This window comes from Misgurnus anguillicaudatus, unplaced genomic scaffold (assembly GCF_027580225.2).
Source record: "Misgurnus anguillicaudatus unplaced genomic scaffold, ASM2758022v2 HiC_scaffold_33, whole genome shotgun sequence".
Lineage (NCBI taxonomy): Eukaryota > Metazoa > Chordata > Actinopteri > Cypriniformes > Cobitidae > Misgurnus > Misgurnus anguillicaudatus.
In genome coordinates this window covers 7282926-7298634 of record NW_027395283.1, presented here as the reverse complement: position 1 = coordinate 7298634, position 15709 = coordinate 7282926, and the positions used below count along the sequence as shown (strand labels likewise).

The 15709-nt window shown below is 36.3% G+C and overlaps 2 protein-coding genes across 2 annotated transcripts; both read right to left on the bottom strand.

Moving 5' to 3' along the window:
• Positions 1–8778: 8778 nt before the first annotated feature.
• Positions 8779–10650, bottom strand: LOC141363201 (uncharacterized). The gene is made up of 3 exons (XM_073865801.1): positions 10536–10650; positions 10261–10427; positions 8779–10166 (listed from the first exon to the last, which is right to left on the bottom strand). Exons 1-3 carry the CDS (start codon positions 10551–10553, stop codon positions 9227–9229), a joined length of 1125 nt encoding a protein of 374 aa, XP_073721902.1. The 5' UTR covers positions 10554–10650; the 3' UTR covers positions 8779–9226.
• LOC141363202 (uncharacterized) lies at positions 10646–15477 on the bottom strand. The gene is made up of 3 exons (XM_073865802.1): positions 15303–15477; positions 12959–13871; positions 10646–10819 (listed from the first exon to the last, which is right to left on the bottom strand). Exons 1-3 carry the CDS (start codon positions 15346–15348, stop codon positions 10699–10701), a joined length of 1080 nt encoding a protein of 359 aa, XP_073721903.1. The 5' UTR covers positions 15349–15477; the 3' UTR covers positions 10646–10698.
• Positions 15478–15709: the final 232 nt, after the last annotated feature.

Here is a 15709-nt window from a genome sequence, read left to right as displayed (position 1 = left end):
CTAACTATTATTATTGATGTTAAGTCGACTTTGCATCGAAGTTTTTTAATGTTTTTAACTTTGAGGCAGCTGCATGTCATATTCTTTATAAACACTCAAAAGAAACTACTCCACTTGATTATTGCTTGTATAAGGTCAACAAATTTTCCACATTAAAACTAATCAAAGCTAAAATCTAAAACAATCATAGTATATATTTATATATCATATATTTTAATGTTATATTAAGGTAAACAGACATGGGTTTGATATAAAATAAAATATACAAGGTTTATATTTAGTTGTTTGCAATTTGAAATATTTTTACCAGATATTCCTAATAAATGTAACTTGAACTATTTCTAAAATGTTTCTTTAATAAATAACACCGCTCTCGCAGCGAAGTACCTATTACATAAAGTGAACAATTGATTGTCGAGCAATCGATATCAACCTATTCAGCACCATCGCCATGGACAGCACCTGGTAACGTCGTACGTAAGAAGGAATACCTTAAGAAACCCGCTAAGGTACAGGGCTGGGTTCCCCGAAACCTTCTTAGCTCTACGTCGTTCTTAAGTTGTACCTTAAGCTGTACCTTATCGTTAATACGTGCTTCCCGAAACGTTCTTAGTTACGTATCACTTCTGTAAGTCGTTCGTTCGGAAGGTTGGTCTGGAGCACTCTTAGCTATACCTTATCCCACTTGACTCCGCTAGGGGCCATCACTGTGATAAAAGCTTGTGTAGATTGCAGTCTATATAACTAAATATCTGTAAAAAAAATTGAAGTACACTCCGTGTTACATTAGGCATTTTTTTTATTTAAAGAATAAAATATTCACATAATTAGACATTATTACACTTTGTTAGATTTTTAATATTTTTTTCCAAAGGAACATCAGCTTTGAACTATTATTACAGGCTTAAGAAACTATTAAAAAAGAGTTTGGGTGGAGGAGTTGGTGAAACTATGGCAGGCAGCTACACAGCGAATCTTACTAGTTCATTTGTGCATTTCAAATCCGTTAAATCTTTAGTTTACCGGCTGTTTTAGCTGCAATAAAACAAATCAAGTAAAATCGCAGACCACGAGAGCACATTCATCACGAAATCATAATTGTTGATTTTCCTAAATATTATTATTGATGTTAAGTCGACTTTGCATCAACGTTTTTTAATGTTATCTAACTTTGAGGCAGCTGCCTGCCATATTCTTTATAAACACTCAAAAGAAAATGCTCCACTTGATTATTGTTTGGATAAGGTCAACAAATTTTCCACAATAAAACTAATCAAAGCTAAAACCTAAAACAATCATAATATATATTTATATATCATATAATATATATTTTATGTTATATTTAAGGTAAACAGACAGGCGCGGCTCCAGAAATGCGTCCATTAAGCGTTATCCGCATTGTAAACGCGCTGCTTGCGCAGTGTCCAAGCACATAAACGCGTGAACTAATGAACAACAATTAGTTTTTATATATTTTAACACTCTGGGGTCGGCTGCGGCGCGGGCGCCGCCAACTCTTTATTTTTCAATCACTCCGTAAAGAGACTTAGATAACTCTGCTGATTTTAGACATACAGATATGATTTATACATCATTTAAAACGTTAAAGTGTCTAGTTTTTTTTCTGTCCACTCCCAATAAAAACAGAATGTTGTGCTTTTCGCAAAATTAAGAAAATAAACATGATGCGCGTTTTGTTCTCTCTCCCTCAGTGAAGCCATTTCAGAAACGCGTCAGAAAATTAACTGTAACTTCACGAATACATGTCTTATAAACAAAAGATAAATGTCTACATAATGCTTGGAATGTCAGCTTTTAAATGATGTAAGTGAGATCGAAAACATATATTGTCATTCGGTGTAAACTGTATGAGAAGTAGGAGAGGGACCGTCTTTCTAATGTTACCTGATTATCTGTAATGAGAAGAGATCGCCACGCCCACGCGCCATTGAAGTGAATGAGCAGAGACATCCATATGCATAACTTGTGCCTCCTGCAGTCAATGGATACGCAATCCAGTCCACAACCCAGTCTCTCCATTCCTTGTTGTTTCATCCGATTGCACCAAAACATGACATCTAAATCCTTATTTTCTTGCGTATGTGTGTCAGTATCTCCAGACGCGAGTGTTTTCATTGTTCTTCCGTCAAACATTTCACGCGAGGGGAACACACATAAACAAACACACGAGTCAGGAAACTCGACGCGGTTTTTGGTATTCTTATAAAATACGCGATTGAAAACAGTACAATCCTTATTTACTTGCGTATGTGTGTCACTATCTCCAGACGCGAGTGTTTTCTTTGTCTTCCGTCAAACAGTTCACGCGATGGGAAACGCATGCACAAACACGCGAGTCAGGAAATCCACGCGGTTTTTGGTATTCTTATAAAATACGCGACTGCAAACAGTACAATCCTTATTTAGTTGCGTCTAAGCATATATCTCCGCACAGCACGTTTATTAAACACAGGATCACTCGCATGTGCACACATAAGTTAAGAGGCTTGTTCGACTTAATGCGGCGCCACAAGAACCGGCACCCGAATGACGTCAGAGTTTCGCGAGAGCGATTTAAAAGCAAACTCTTCGATATGATTTCGCGGATCACTCTCGCGGTAGTTTGACGTCACCCGGCTGTCGATCTTTGCAGCGCCGCATGAAGTCGAACAAGCCGGCTGCTTTCATGAGCAACACGTGAGGTAATGGCGGCGGCTGTAAACAAACATTGAGCAAGTTTATCGTGCAAGTTTATCATGCATGTCTCTTGTTGTGTTTCTACTATAATGATATAATGATTACAAAAACACAACTAAGAGTCCAAACAACGATAGGCAGTTGTTCTTTTGAGCTTTTTGCTGCACACAAACCCTGTGTTCACTTTGATTAGGCTACTATGGTTTTTAAAAGGTATCTTATAGCCTACATGTGAAATTAATGTTATATATATATATATATATATATATATATATATATATATATATATATATATATATATATATATATATATATATATAGTGTGTATTTACATTTAAATTGAAAAGTAAACCATCATGGTTTTACTACAGAGAAAGTTACATTGCTGTTAAACATCCCCACAAGGCTCATGTGGCTCATTATGCAACCCTTTTGTCTCTCAGCTGTCAATCACTGATTATTCAGGAGCATTCCCGCCTCCACGCATACAGCCTTTCCCAAGCAAAAGTGTCTTAGAAATTGTAACTCAATATCTTGCTTTATGTGAACGAGTAGGCCGAATGATTTCCACATCATTTTGAAGAAAAAACTCTAGACTACTAGATCCTGTTTTGAAAAGTCTTGGGAAAACATGTTTAGAATTAGTTTAGTGGACTTATATCAGTGACTTAAAATTTTTGCTTTTTCAAAAACCACGCATAAACATTTTTCTCTCAAAAATACAAACATGTACATACATGTTGATTATATGATATTGTAGCCCAGTTTGTGCTGAACGCAGTGTTATGAGACTTTTGCCATTAATATGTTTTTAAGCAACTGAAAAAAGCACAAATGTCAGTGCATGTCAAAACTTCCCCAGGGCCCTAAAAACCCCTTAGACCCCAGAGGGTTAAGTGTAATGCCAAGCCAGGTGACTTGCACGACCCACCTTATTTCCCTGTGCAACGCATTTGGGAACCCCTAATATAAATTATCCTTTAAAGTGAAGGAATAATGGATGCATTGGAGCAGTTTATGCATTATACTTTTGGACATGAAGTTGCGAGTTTTGCATGGGTTTGATATAAAATAAAATATACAAGGTTTATATTTAGTTGTTTGCAATTTGAAATATTTTTACCAGATATTCCTAATAAATGTAACTTGAACTATTTCTGAAATGTTTCTTTAATAAATACACCGCTCTCTGATAACGCAGCGAAGTACCTATTACATAAAGTGAATAATTGATTGTCGAGCAATCGATATCAACCTATTCAGCACCATCGCCATGAACAGCACCTGGTAACGTCGTACGTAAGAAAGTATACCTTAAGAAATCCGCTAAGGTACAGTTCGGGAAACACGCCTAGAAAAGGTAAACCTGTAGTTAAGGCTTAACTTAACAGTCTTCGTAGCGCGCTAAGAGTCAATGTTATCGGGAAACGCAGCCCTGACCAACCTTACGAAAGTGTGACTTACAGAAGATATACTTAGCGTACGAACGTTTGGGAATCGTGCCATAGAGTTAAGAGAGAGGTTAAGGAATAGGTTAAGAACTACTTAGTGATAAGAACGTTTTGTGGAACCGAGCCCAGATTAATTTTTAAAAAAAATGGGGGGGGGGTGTATTCTGTAACAAAATACGTATTGAAAGTATCCTTCCCAACACTGTTGATAGATACATTATAGAACAACTTATTCTAATTCTATTGCCACAAGTATGTTGCATGTTTGATCCTTATGCCTTATGCAGTTCTTATCTCTAATTTTTTTAAGGCTATTTAAGCCTGTTAACAAGCAAATTAACATCTTGTTCATGTACAGTACTCTTTTAGTCTATCTTGTGTGTTGCTTAAGAAAAAAATAAATTAAAATGGGTATCGGAACAGCGGAACAGCAGTTGGGTTAAAACAACCCATAATTTGGGTCATTTTAACCCAGAAATGTGTCCTGTCCAATAGCTACCCAGCCAAAACAACCCAATATTTTTTATTTATTTTTTAATATCTGATATCGTTTTATTTAAATGATCGGTGCATCACTAATATAAATATCGATAAAAAATTACCCTTGACTGGTTTTGTGGTCCAAGGACAGGTATGTTTTTAGATGCTCTGCATGGCATTAAAAATCTATGTACTGTCATAAGTAGCCTATACTCTGAATTGTATTTAAAAAATACATTATAACCACGGATATGCTCTTTACAATGTCATCTGTGCAATTATAGTGGGTACACAGATGTCATCAGATGGACAAAGCATGAGGACATTTTTCGTAAGGACTATCTTTTGATAGTTGAAAATGCCTTTGGGTGAGAACTTCTTTTTTTTACTTACTCATTAACATATTTTATTATTTACTGTTTTTACTTTTTTTTTACTCCCTTTTCACATTAATGTAGACGTTGTGCAACTAAACCAATGTTGTTGAATAAAAAGCCTACATACAAAGCCTACATATGTTTCAAGGTAAAATTGTTGTTTGTGTTTCATTCTGTGAACGACTACCAAAATTTCTTCAATTCCACAAAAATATATATTCAGCATTTATTGGCAGACCATTTGAAATGGGACTTAACAGTCAAAATAGCAAGAGACAGTGAGTGATATGATCTGAATGAATGGGACTCAGGAAGTATGTACGCGCGTTAGTAAGACCTTGCGGCAGATCAAAACACGAAAAGAACCGCGTTTTCAAAAGATATTGCGGGCAAACACATACATTTGCATCCGGACGGGATACAATTTCTCAGAGGACTTCTGACTTTGGTGAAAAACCAACATGATCTCACAAAGTTCCGTGGGATAGTCACGGAATTTTTTGCTCATTTTTCCGTGACATTCTCACGGATCTCCGCATATTTCCGTGGCATTCTCACGGATTGGTTACTCAACTGCTTTTTCCTATTTTCAAACCATTGTCGCTTCGGTTTAGGGTTAGATTTGGTGCTTGCATTACTTTGTCACTGTAAGTATTGGTTTATACAATTTTTTCTGATGTATTCTTTTATATTTTCTAAACTTTAATCAATTGTCGCCTGGCATTGGGGTTAGAGTTGGGTTTGGGTAGGGATGTCATTTTATGTAAATCTAACCCTAAACCGAAGCGAAAATGGTAAGAAAATAGGACAAAACAGTTGAGTAACCAATCCGTGAGAATGCCACAGTAAAGAAAGTCCGTGGCAGGGCCACGGAAATATGCGGAGATCCGTGAGAATGTCACAGAAAAATGAGCAAAAAATTCCGTGACTATGCCACGGAAATTCGTGAGATCAGGTTGTGAAAAACAGTAGGTAAATTGCTCTGGAATTTTTACCGAGGTCGTCAGAGAAACACAGACATGGCCGATTCGGACGGGATTTAAAACACAGAGGACCTCTGAGAAACACGATTTTCTCTGAGGTCCCACTGTAAAACTAATCCCGTCCGAATAGGGCTTGAGATAGATATGCTGTCGGCTTTTTGAACAACTATTATGTACTATACACACAATAGTAATGGTTTTACATGCTGTTTTGAGTAAATATTTTATGGAATTTTATTCACAACTTTCATAACTCTTATCATCCTGTCTTTCACATTACTGTTATGTGACTTTGTCACTCACTACTGAGTTTGTTTATGTTAAAATACAACAGTCACTAAACTAGAATGGCCATATTACATGTAGAAATAGAAAATGCAAATGTGGAGAGGTCTCTTTTTTTCCATGGCTGTACTATTCTTTGCATCTTTTTGTTGTTTTGATCTTTATTGCAAATACAACAGTATTTTTTATTAGCAATTTGGGATACGACAGGAGTTCACAGAATAACACAAAATCATACAGAATAACAGATCATTTCACTTTAAAACATTAAACCTATAGCTTTCTGAACAACTATGATTGGTAACTCACATCAAGAACAAGTTGAATATACTTTTTATTCTATATGTCCATTTTAAAATGTTTGTAATCGAATAAATAATTGTCCCTCTTACTGTGTATGGTACATGTAATTTTTTATATCGTCTATAAAAGTGTTTACATTTTTTTTTCAGAAATCACTGGAGACTCATGATTGTGTGCTTCCCTGGAAATGAAGAAGGGGAATATATCAAAACTGGGCGAAAAATTGTAGAAAAGAGGTAGATGTTTATGTTGCATATGAGTAATTAAATTGTACTTAAGTTTTATTTTACTTTTAAGTTAAATTAGATGCTGTTGTCCCTACAGTTATATTATTAATCCAGGAATTCTTTAATCAGTTGTGTTTTACTTTTAGGCCTTGCATTTTAATGCTAGACTCCAAGCCTGTGCAAGTGAGTGATAGCATGGAGGTTTTCCAAAATATACGAAGGTTGGTTCTGTTGTATATCGGCCCAAATGTGATTGCGGCATGTACTGTAATAGCATTGACTCATACAAAGTCATAAATTTGTAAAAAAAAGAAAAAAGAGTAAACCTAATTTGAGGATGAACTACATTTTATTGTATAATAGTAAACATACAGTAATTTAGTAAAATCAGGACAAGATTTGCTTTAACACAAAGTTAAAAAAATGTGCCTGTCATATTGGTTGTGGATTTATTAATGGTTTTTGTTTCAGTTACTTAACAGGAATGTGGAAAAACACACAAAAAAAGCCCCGGACATTTTCTGCGGCTTCTATGCCAGCCCTGAAAGTACGGGTACCTGAACAGCAGAGAAACTGCTCTGAATGTGGCATATTTGTATTACTCTGTGCAGAGCACTTTCTGAATGTAAGTTCTAAACGTTTGTAATTTTAGAACTATATATAAGTTAAAATCATTTTAATCAGAAATTTGTTTCATTCCTTTCCTGAAGGATCCTCCCAAAGAACTAATCAATGAGCTTGACTGTACAACCTGGTTTACGCTGGCAGATGCATTTTCAAGGCGTGCACAAATCAGGGACAAAATGCGAAGATGTTTAGAAGGTGTTTTGTTTTATACAACATTGCATAATCCTAATATATTTGTTAAACTTAATACTAGGTTTTTATTAGATTAAAATTAATTTAGATGGCGAAATTCAGATACCACTTATCATTGTCATACAAATTTAAATATAGTTTTTGGTACACAAATATAACTTTGTTGTGTTAAAGTGGCAGGTGATATGAATTTAAACTGTTGCATTAATTGTAAAGTGTAATACTAATGATTAACCTGATCAATCTGAGTTTTGCCTATACAGCACGTGAAAGAGACACAGAGGAAATCATAGCAGAAGAAAGAGAAGGTGAAAAACAGCAAAACATTTTTGAGAGAGGGAGAGAAGCAGAGGAAGATGAAGCAGGAGAAAGTGAAAAACAGCAAAACATTTTTGAGAGAGGGAGAGAAGCAGAGAAAAACAAAGCAGAAGAAAGTGAAAAACAGGAAAACATTTTTGAGAGAGTGAGAGAAGCACAGGAAAACGAAGCAGAAGAAAGTGAAGAGGAATGGCAAGGGGAAAATATAACCAAGGAAAGTGAAATAGAATGTAGAGAGAAAGAAAATAAACATACAACAAGAGAAGAGAACAAAACAGCTCAGGGAAGAAGCTACACCGTCCTGGGAAGGCTATCAGTCCCAGGCACGAAAAGGAAATACACAGTCATTCAGGATGAAATAAAACGAAGAATCATTACAGAAAACATGTCAAACAACATGTTAAGAAGCCTGATTAGGGTTTGTACATCCAAACTTTACAGCTATTTGCTCTAACTAGAAATAAAAATGTTTTACAACATGGTAACAAATTGGTTTCATCCAAAGGTTCGTAAAGAGGATCTCCCAGAGGAGCTTAGACTACAAAGACCAAAAAAAGCTAAGACAAAAATGAGCATCTTCTCTGCCCTCAGTGAAGGGGAGGCCACAGATTTAGCCCAGGAGCTGGGAGCAACGCTTGGGCGACATGTCAACCTAGACATGGGTACAATTGTTCCAAGTGCAGAGGCAGAGGTTGCAAAGTAAGTTGCTTTCCACTACAACAGTTCTTATACCCATTTCTTGCACCTTATTAATATGTCCACTCTTCTTTACAGGAATGCACTCTGCACGCTCCAGTCCTTGCTGAGGGAAAGACTGGGAGATGAATCCCCTTTTAGCCTCATCACACATACATTTGGACCACAAATTCTTGATGTTGTCATCTCATTTTTAATCAGTCAGTTTAAGTAGCTCTCTCAATGTTAAATTGTAACAAACATAACTACAGCAGTAGTTAATAGATTCGTTTTTAGTTTAAAACAATAACAGTTCACTGTTCCAAAACAAACACTGATAGTTCCAGGGTAGTGTTAAATGGTGCTTGTTTACATGGCTTCATTTACATCTAGAGACCTTATATTGATGGCCACTAGGATGACAATTTTACTTTGTTTTAAAACAATAATTGTAAAAAAAAAGAATTCTAAAATAAAAGACTAAAACAGCAGTCACGCTAACTTCATTGCTTATATATATATGTACAATTTTGTTTAAATGAACTTAGTTTTTCAAATTACATTTTACATTCTACTACTCCTGAATGTTTCTCATGTTTGCATTCAATTTATTATTTAGCTTTAGTATTTAGCCTTTTAAGATTTTTTCTATAACAACGTTTAACATTTTTTGCTCTGTGTGGAAACAATGGTCTTATCTTCCTTGTCAAATCCACATTAGCTTCTGGAAGTTTAGGTCCAGTTATGCAAGCATTTGTTACATTGTCATGCAAGTCTTGAATTTTGTGGCAGATGTCCTTAGGAATTGTCTGCCATTGCTTCACAGTCTCCAGTATTTCATTTAACATCTCTATTTCAGTTTTAGAGTGGTTTGCTGCAGTGTTCATGTTTTCTTGCAGCGATGTGTCTTGATCCAAAGTAGATACAGCTGTTTTTAACTTGACATCAAATAATTCACATGCCAGGAGAAGGCAGGCACATTTCTTATAATAAGAATATGTACAACAGGTACATTGAAGCGTTGTAGCGGAAGTGTGGTAAATTCTCTCATTACATAAACTTTTTACATCCACCTCTTTTGTGTCAAAGCACAAAACTGAGTAAAGCTGTTTTTGCTGAATTACAGTCGCATGTGCATTTAATTGAAAATCCAAAGCAGGGAACTTTTGAGAAACATTTTTACTTAGCAAATCAGTTAGTACAAGGTGTTTACAGCGATGTCCTCTGATTCCCATTGGGCAACTACAAAAACTTTCAGAAGGACAAACTTTGTAGGAGAGACCAGAGGTTTGTTCTGATGGAATTTCATAAATGTACATGTCGTGGTCTATGAGCTGAATGTCCTTCTCCCAACCTTTCTCTACCAATCTAGATGCTGATTCAAGTATTTGTCCTGACTTCAAAGAAGCATTTTTCATTCTTCCAACTGCATGCAAATCTTGAATGGTCTGGAAGTATCCATCCGTCTTCTTAAGGAGAATTTTGATAAGATCATCCAGCCTACGGTTCCTAATCCCACCCAAAAACTGATATTTAAGGCGATGGAAAAATCTAAATAGACAGGCAAAGAAAGATCTATTAATATGATTGCGTTACATTGTTTTTAGAATTATAGTTTATGTAGCTTTGATTAAATAGTGAATACCTTTCAACAAGATTGTTTGTATCAGAAGCAGCATGGTCGTAACATCGTCCAAAGTCAGACCACATGTGTCCTATTTCCAGCCAGTGAACCCTGAAGTATGAGCAAAGAGCTGGGAAATCTTCAAACCTCGTGAAGAACTGCTCAGCAGTTGACTTAAAATCATGTTCCTATTTTATCAAAATTAAACAGCATAACCGATTAATGTTAAGTTAGCTGGTTGCCCTGAAGTAAAAATATACTGTAAATAAAAAAAGGAATTGTTAATTTTTACATACGGTTGTACAAAGCTTCATCTTTTTGACGAAAGAAACAATTTCTGTTCTAACATCGATATTTGATGATCCACTGACTCCAGAGTCTGTCTTTGTAAGCCAACGGACGACAGCCTGAAAACAGTAACATGCAATAACGTTCTTACATTATATAAAAAAAAGAATATTATACATTTGTGTATATACGTACTTGCATGACATGATACCAGCAAAGAAGGATGTCTGACTCAGAAAAGACTTTCCGCAAAGCATTAATCTCACACATATCCTTGTCCACCATAAAGCACCTGAAGGAAACAAAATATACCAAAAACATGAATAAACAATGTACATCTCTCTTCCTCTCGCTCATCATAGAAAAAAAATAACCTAAGTGCAAAAATCTAATAAGGAATAGCTGGCACTGCCAGGGCTTGTATTTATATGAAAGACATGAAAAACTGCCACAGTAGTAAAAGAGCACCTATTGTCTGATTCATGATTTTATTTTTTCTTTGATGTGTAAGTGTGTATTAATACATGGTAATGATATATGAAAAAGGTAAATACCCCAATATAAACGATAACGCAAGTTATCATCTCCAACGTAAATCTCTTTTCATGAACTACAACAAACACACAGATTGTAGGCAACAGTTTACTTCCTGGGCCGGTTGACTTCAACACAACGGTCATTATCATAATTCCTCCTGCTTTGACTCACAGCCTGTAAGTTAACTCCTGTTAGCATTGCATTGTGACCAAATCTTTCAAACATGCTAAGGAGTGTCACATTTCTGGCTGACATCAGAGGTATTCAGACCAATCACAACGTACAGATTAGCTGGCCAATCAGGGACACAACGCTTTTCAAATCAATAAGCTTTGTACAAAGTGTTTGACAAAAACAGGATATCTGGAGCAACAATAATGTACGGTATGTGGAAAATAATGGGCCCTATTTTAACGATCTAAGCGCATTGTCTAAAGCGCACAGCGCAACGTCTAAATGGGCGTGTCCGAATCCACTTTTGCTAATTTAACGACGGGAAAAATGTTTTTTGCGCCGAGCGCATGGTCGAAAAGGGTAGGTCCTATTGTAATGGGAGTATTTTGGGCGTAACGTGCAGTAAACCAATGAGAGTCTCAGCTCTCATCCCCTTTAAAAGCAAGTTGCGCTAGCGCTATGTCTAATCCCTATTTAGATGACGGACTTTGTAAACTGAAAAACTAAGCGGAGGTAGAAGATCACCAGTTTAAGATTAATGTTAAATAATTGTGTTGTTTTTCACTTGTATTGAAATTGTTATTTTTTTATTAAAACCTTTAAAACCCGTTTTCTTTTAGTCATGGAAGTAAAAAAGCAGACTTTTAATTGCTTTAAATGTATGGCTATCCAATATCATCAAAAAATTATTTACAAGTATGTAAGATAAGTATAAATACTTTATTTGTAACAAACAGAAGATAAAGAATTTACAAACGGCTCTCCTCACGTTTCAGCACTTTGGACAGCGTTTTTTTTTAAGCATTATTTAAAAATGTTTCTCATCTCACCATATCCGCAGGTACAGAGTCATCATATACAATAAATCCGTGAGGTAGCATTAAAAAAACATTTAAAAACAGACGCATTTGTTTAAAGCAAAGCATTTATTTACTTACCAGGCTGCAGGTGAAGCAGCTCTTTGCGCCTTCTAACGTCTCATAATTAGTCCACATTTATGTCCAAGAGATTTTAATAATAATCTTTTACATTCAATCCTTTAATCTTTTATATTTAAAAGCATTTTTGTGCTGCTGCGCATTCATGTACTTTGTGATAAGCAAACCCGCGTTGTCCTCCCGTTAATAGGCGCATATTATGCGCTCTTTAAATAACATAAAACATATTGCGCCATTGACTTTAGACCAGGTTTTTGGTGGTCAATGGCGTAGTCTATTTTAGTGGCCTCAAAATAGCAACGCGCCAACAATGCGCCTGAACACACCTCATTTTCAGACCAGAACGCCCATGGGCGCAAAAGAGGGCGCAAATGCATTTGCTATTTAAACAACGCGGCGCTAAACGTGAAAATTAGGGTGGAAACTAGCGAAAGACACTTGCGTCGCGCATTGCGCTGCATTGCGCCGGGTGTAAGATAGAGCCCAATGTGTTTTTAACCATTAACCATGCGAAACACATCGTCTCATACACACAAAACGACGTTTTTAGCAATGCAATAGGTGCCCTTTAAAGATACACTGAAAATGTTAGATATGTACTAATGTTGCTGATATGTCAATATGTTGCTGCTTTAAGTAAATTTAATTTGTTTTTTAAAAAATATATTTAACTAAATTCTAGTAAAAAAAAAGAATAATCAAAACCTTCAAAGACTATTAAACAGTGTTTCTGAGGTGACGTCTATTACCGTTTTATAAACAAATTTAGAAAATATACAAACCTTGGTGCAGGACACACTCTTTTAAACTGCTGTAAAGCCATTACCAGTGTTGCCTCCTTCTCACTGCTTGTTATAATAAAGGCAATTGGAACTCCATGGCCATAGTCATCTCTTATAGCCAGTGTATAAAGTGGAAAATTATACTGGTTGACGCAATGAGTGGCATCCAAAAATATAATGTTCTTTCCATGTCTGTTTAGATTTTCTTTCATGTTGGGTGTCTGAAGGATAATAATAAGATCCTTCTCATGGGAAAAAGGCTGAAAAAAAACTACATTGTCCTTGCACTGACCAGTTAACAATTGTGCTGAACTAATAGCATCATTTTTATCCAAATGGTTTCTGCGTAGCAAACATGTGCGAATACTCTCAATGTCCTTTGGAGTAACAAAGTACTGACGGTTGTTCAAGTCATTGTGTCCACGAGACCTTGACCATTTGTGGGCTTCCAATAAAATGATATCTGGCTTGACACCCAGCGAGATCCATTCCTCAATCTGTTTAACCAAATCTGGACACACTGTTTGAAAGTGTCCTTCTTTTTCGCAAGTTGCATTGTGCCCATTGTGTTCTTTGCTGGTATGCTGCACAATGATTTTGTGGCTCAGCCAATCATTTTTAACCTTAAATGATGTGTAAGCCATACATCCTGCACTTTTGTAACTTCCTTCAAGGGGATTCCCTGACCGGATACAGTAGAAAATATAGTATCCATTTTCCTTGTCCTTCTGACTTGCAGAATTTGTGTTCCTAAACATTTTCATAGTTTCAAGTGTTTTCTTGATGAATGTCTCATGGTTTTCTTCCTTCTTCAGTACATGGACATCAACTGTAATATTTTTGTTTTTTCCTTTTTGTCTTTCTTCCCGCAACACGGTTTTCTTTATATACTCCTCCATTTTCTCTTTACATTCTGGGGAGAAAAAAGCAACTTTTATAACTATTATTATTATTATTATTATTATTATTACTATTGTACATTAGATAAGCTAATCACTGGATTATAAGTGAACTACAAAAAATATCACCCTGAGACAACACAAGACATTTCATAACAAAAATATTATAATAACAACAACAACAATAATAATAATAATAATATAGATTAACTGAGATCCCTGTGTCAGCACAATATATTATATTATTATTGTTATTACTAATCAAATTCAGTGATAAATTATTGTTTGTATTGTAAGAGATTATGACCTTAAATCATCACGGCGTATGATGACCCTGGATCGTCACATGCATATGATGACCCTAAATCGTCACGTGCATATGATGACTCTAAATTATCACGGGCATATGATGACCCTAAATCATCATGGGCATATGATGACCCTGGATCGTCACGTGCATATGATGACCCTAAATCGTCACGTGCATATGATGACCCTAAATCGTCACGTGCATATGATGACCCTAAATCATCACGGGCATATGATGACCCTGGATCGTCACGAGCATATGATGACCCTGGATCGTCACGAGCATATGATGACCCTGGATCAACACGTGCATATGATGACCCTGGATCGTCACGAGCATATGATGACCCTGGATCAACACGTGCATATGATGACCCTGGATCGTCACGGGCATATGATGACCCTGGATCGTCACGGGCATATGATGACCCTAATCATCACGTGCATATGATGACCCTGGATCATCACGGGCATATGATGACCCTGGATCATCACGGGCATATGACGACCCTGGATCATCACGGGCATATGACGACCCTGGATCAACACAAGACATTTCATTTTTATTGAAATTACCAATGTTTGGTCCAAATCTATCCGCAAAGTATGGAAAAAAGTATCCTTTATGAAAATTAACAATGGTTTAATTGTGGTAAAAGTGTAGTAACCATGTATTTTGGTGTATTGATTACTATGAACAAAACCATGGTTTTGCTCCACTAACGCACGGTTTAAATATGGTTTATGAAAACCATGCTTGTCAAAACCATGGTTATTTTGTGGTTACGATGGTTTTACTACAGTAATCACCTTTTTTTAACTGTAGTAAAACCATGGTTAATTTTTGTAAGGGATCTGGTACATATATTCATCTGTTTATGTAATAAAGATACGATTACGCGATAGTGATGCACCTCTCGGCCTGGAAGGCTAAACGATTAGGTTCGGTTACCAATTTGCATAATAAACGTGCTGTTTAGCGCGTTAGGAAAAGGTTAATTTGGACATTAGCCTATATATATAAACAGTCTAGCAAATCGCGTCAGTTAATCATCCATGTACAAACGTGAGTCAGTAAATAATAAACTGAGAAAGGACAAATAACATATGGCTTTAGTTTAAAGATGCACACTTACCTGCACAAATCCACAAAATGGATGCGAACTTTCCGAAGTGACGCATAGGTTGAAAGTGGTAGAAATGGGCGCTCAAATTGAACGAGCTCGTGTGACTGCGCTGATTGGTTGAAAGTTTTTTTTCAAAGCCCCTCCCTTGTTGACCCAGGAACGCGTCGAACTCTGCAAAATCAGGTCGTGCGCGCGTTGACACGCGTTTAACATGCGCTTTTAGATACGACACGTAAACGTTTACATCAATAATCAAACGGATATACAACTAAGTAAATAAAAATCTTTCTGCGGGCCGAATTATGTTATATGTTTGACAGAAGACTTGCGCTGAACGCGGAGACTTCCGCCACTTAATATGTTCGTGCGGAAACGCACGTATTATGTTCCGCACAGGCGCACACAAAATGCATTCG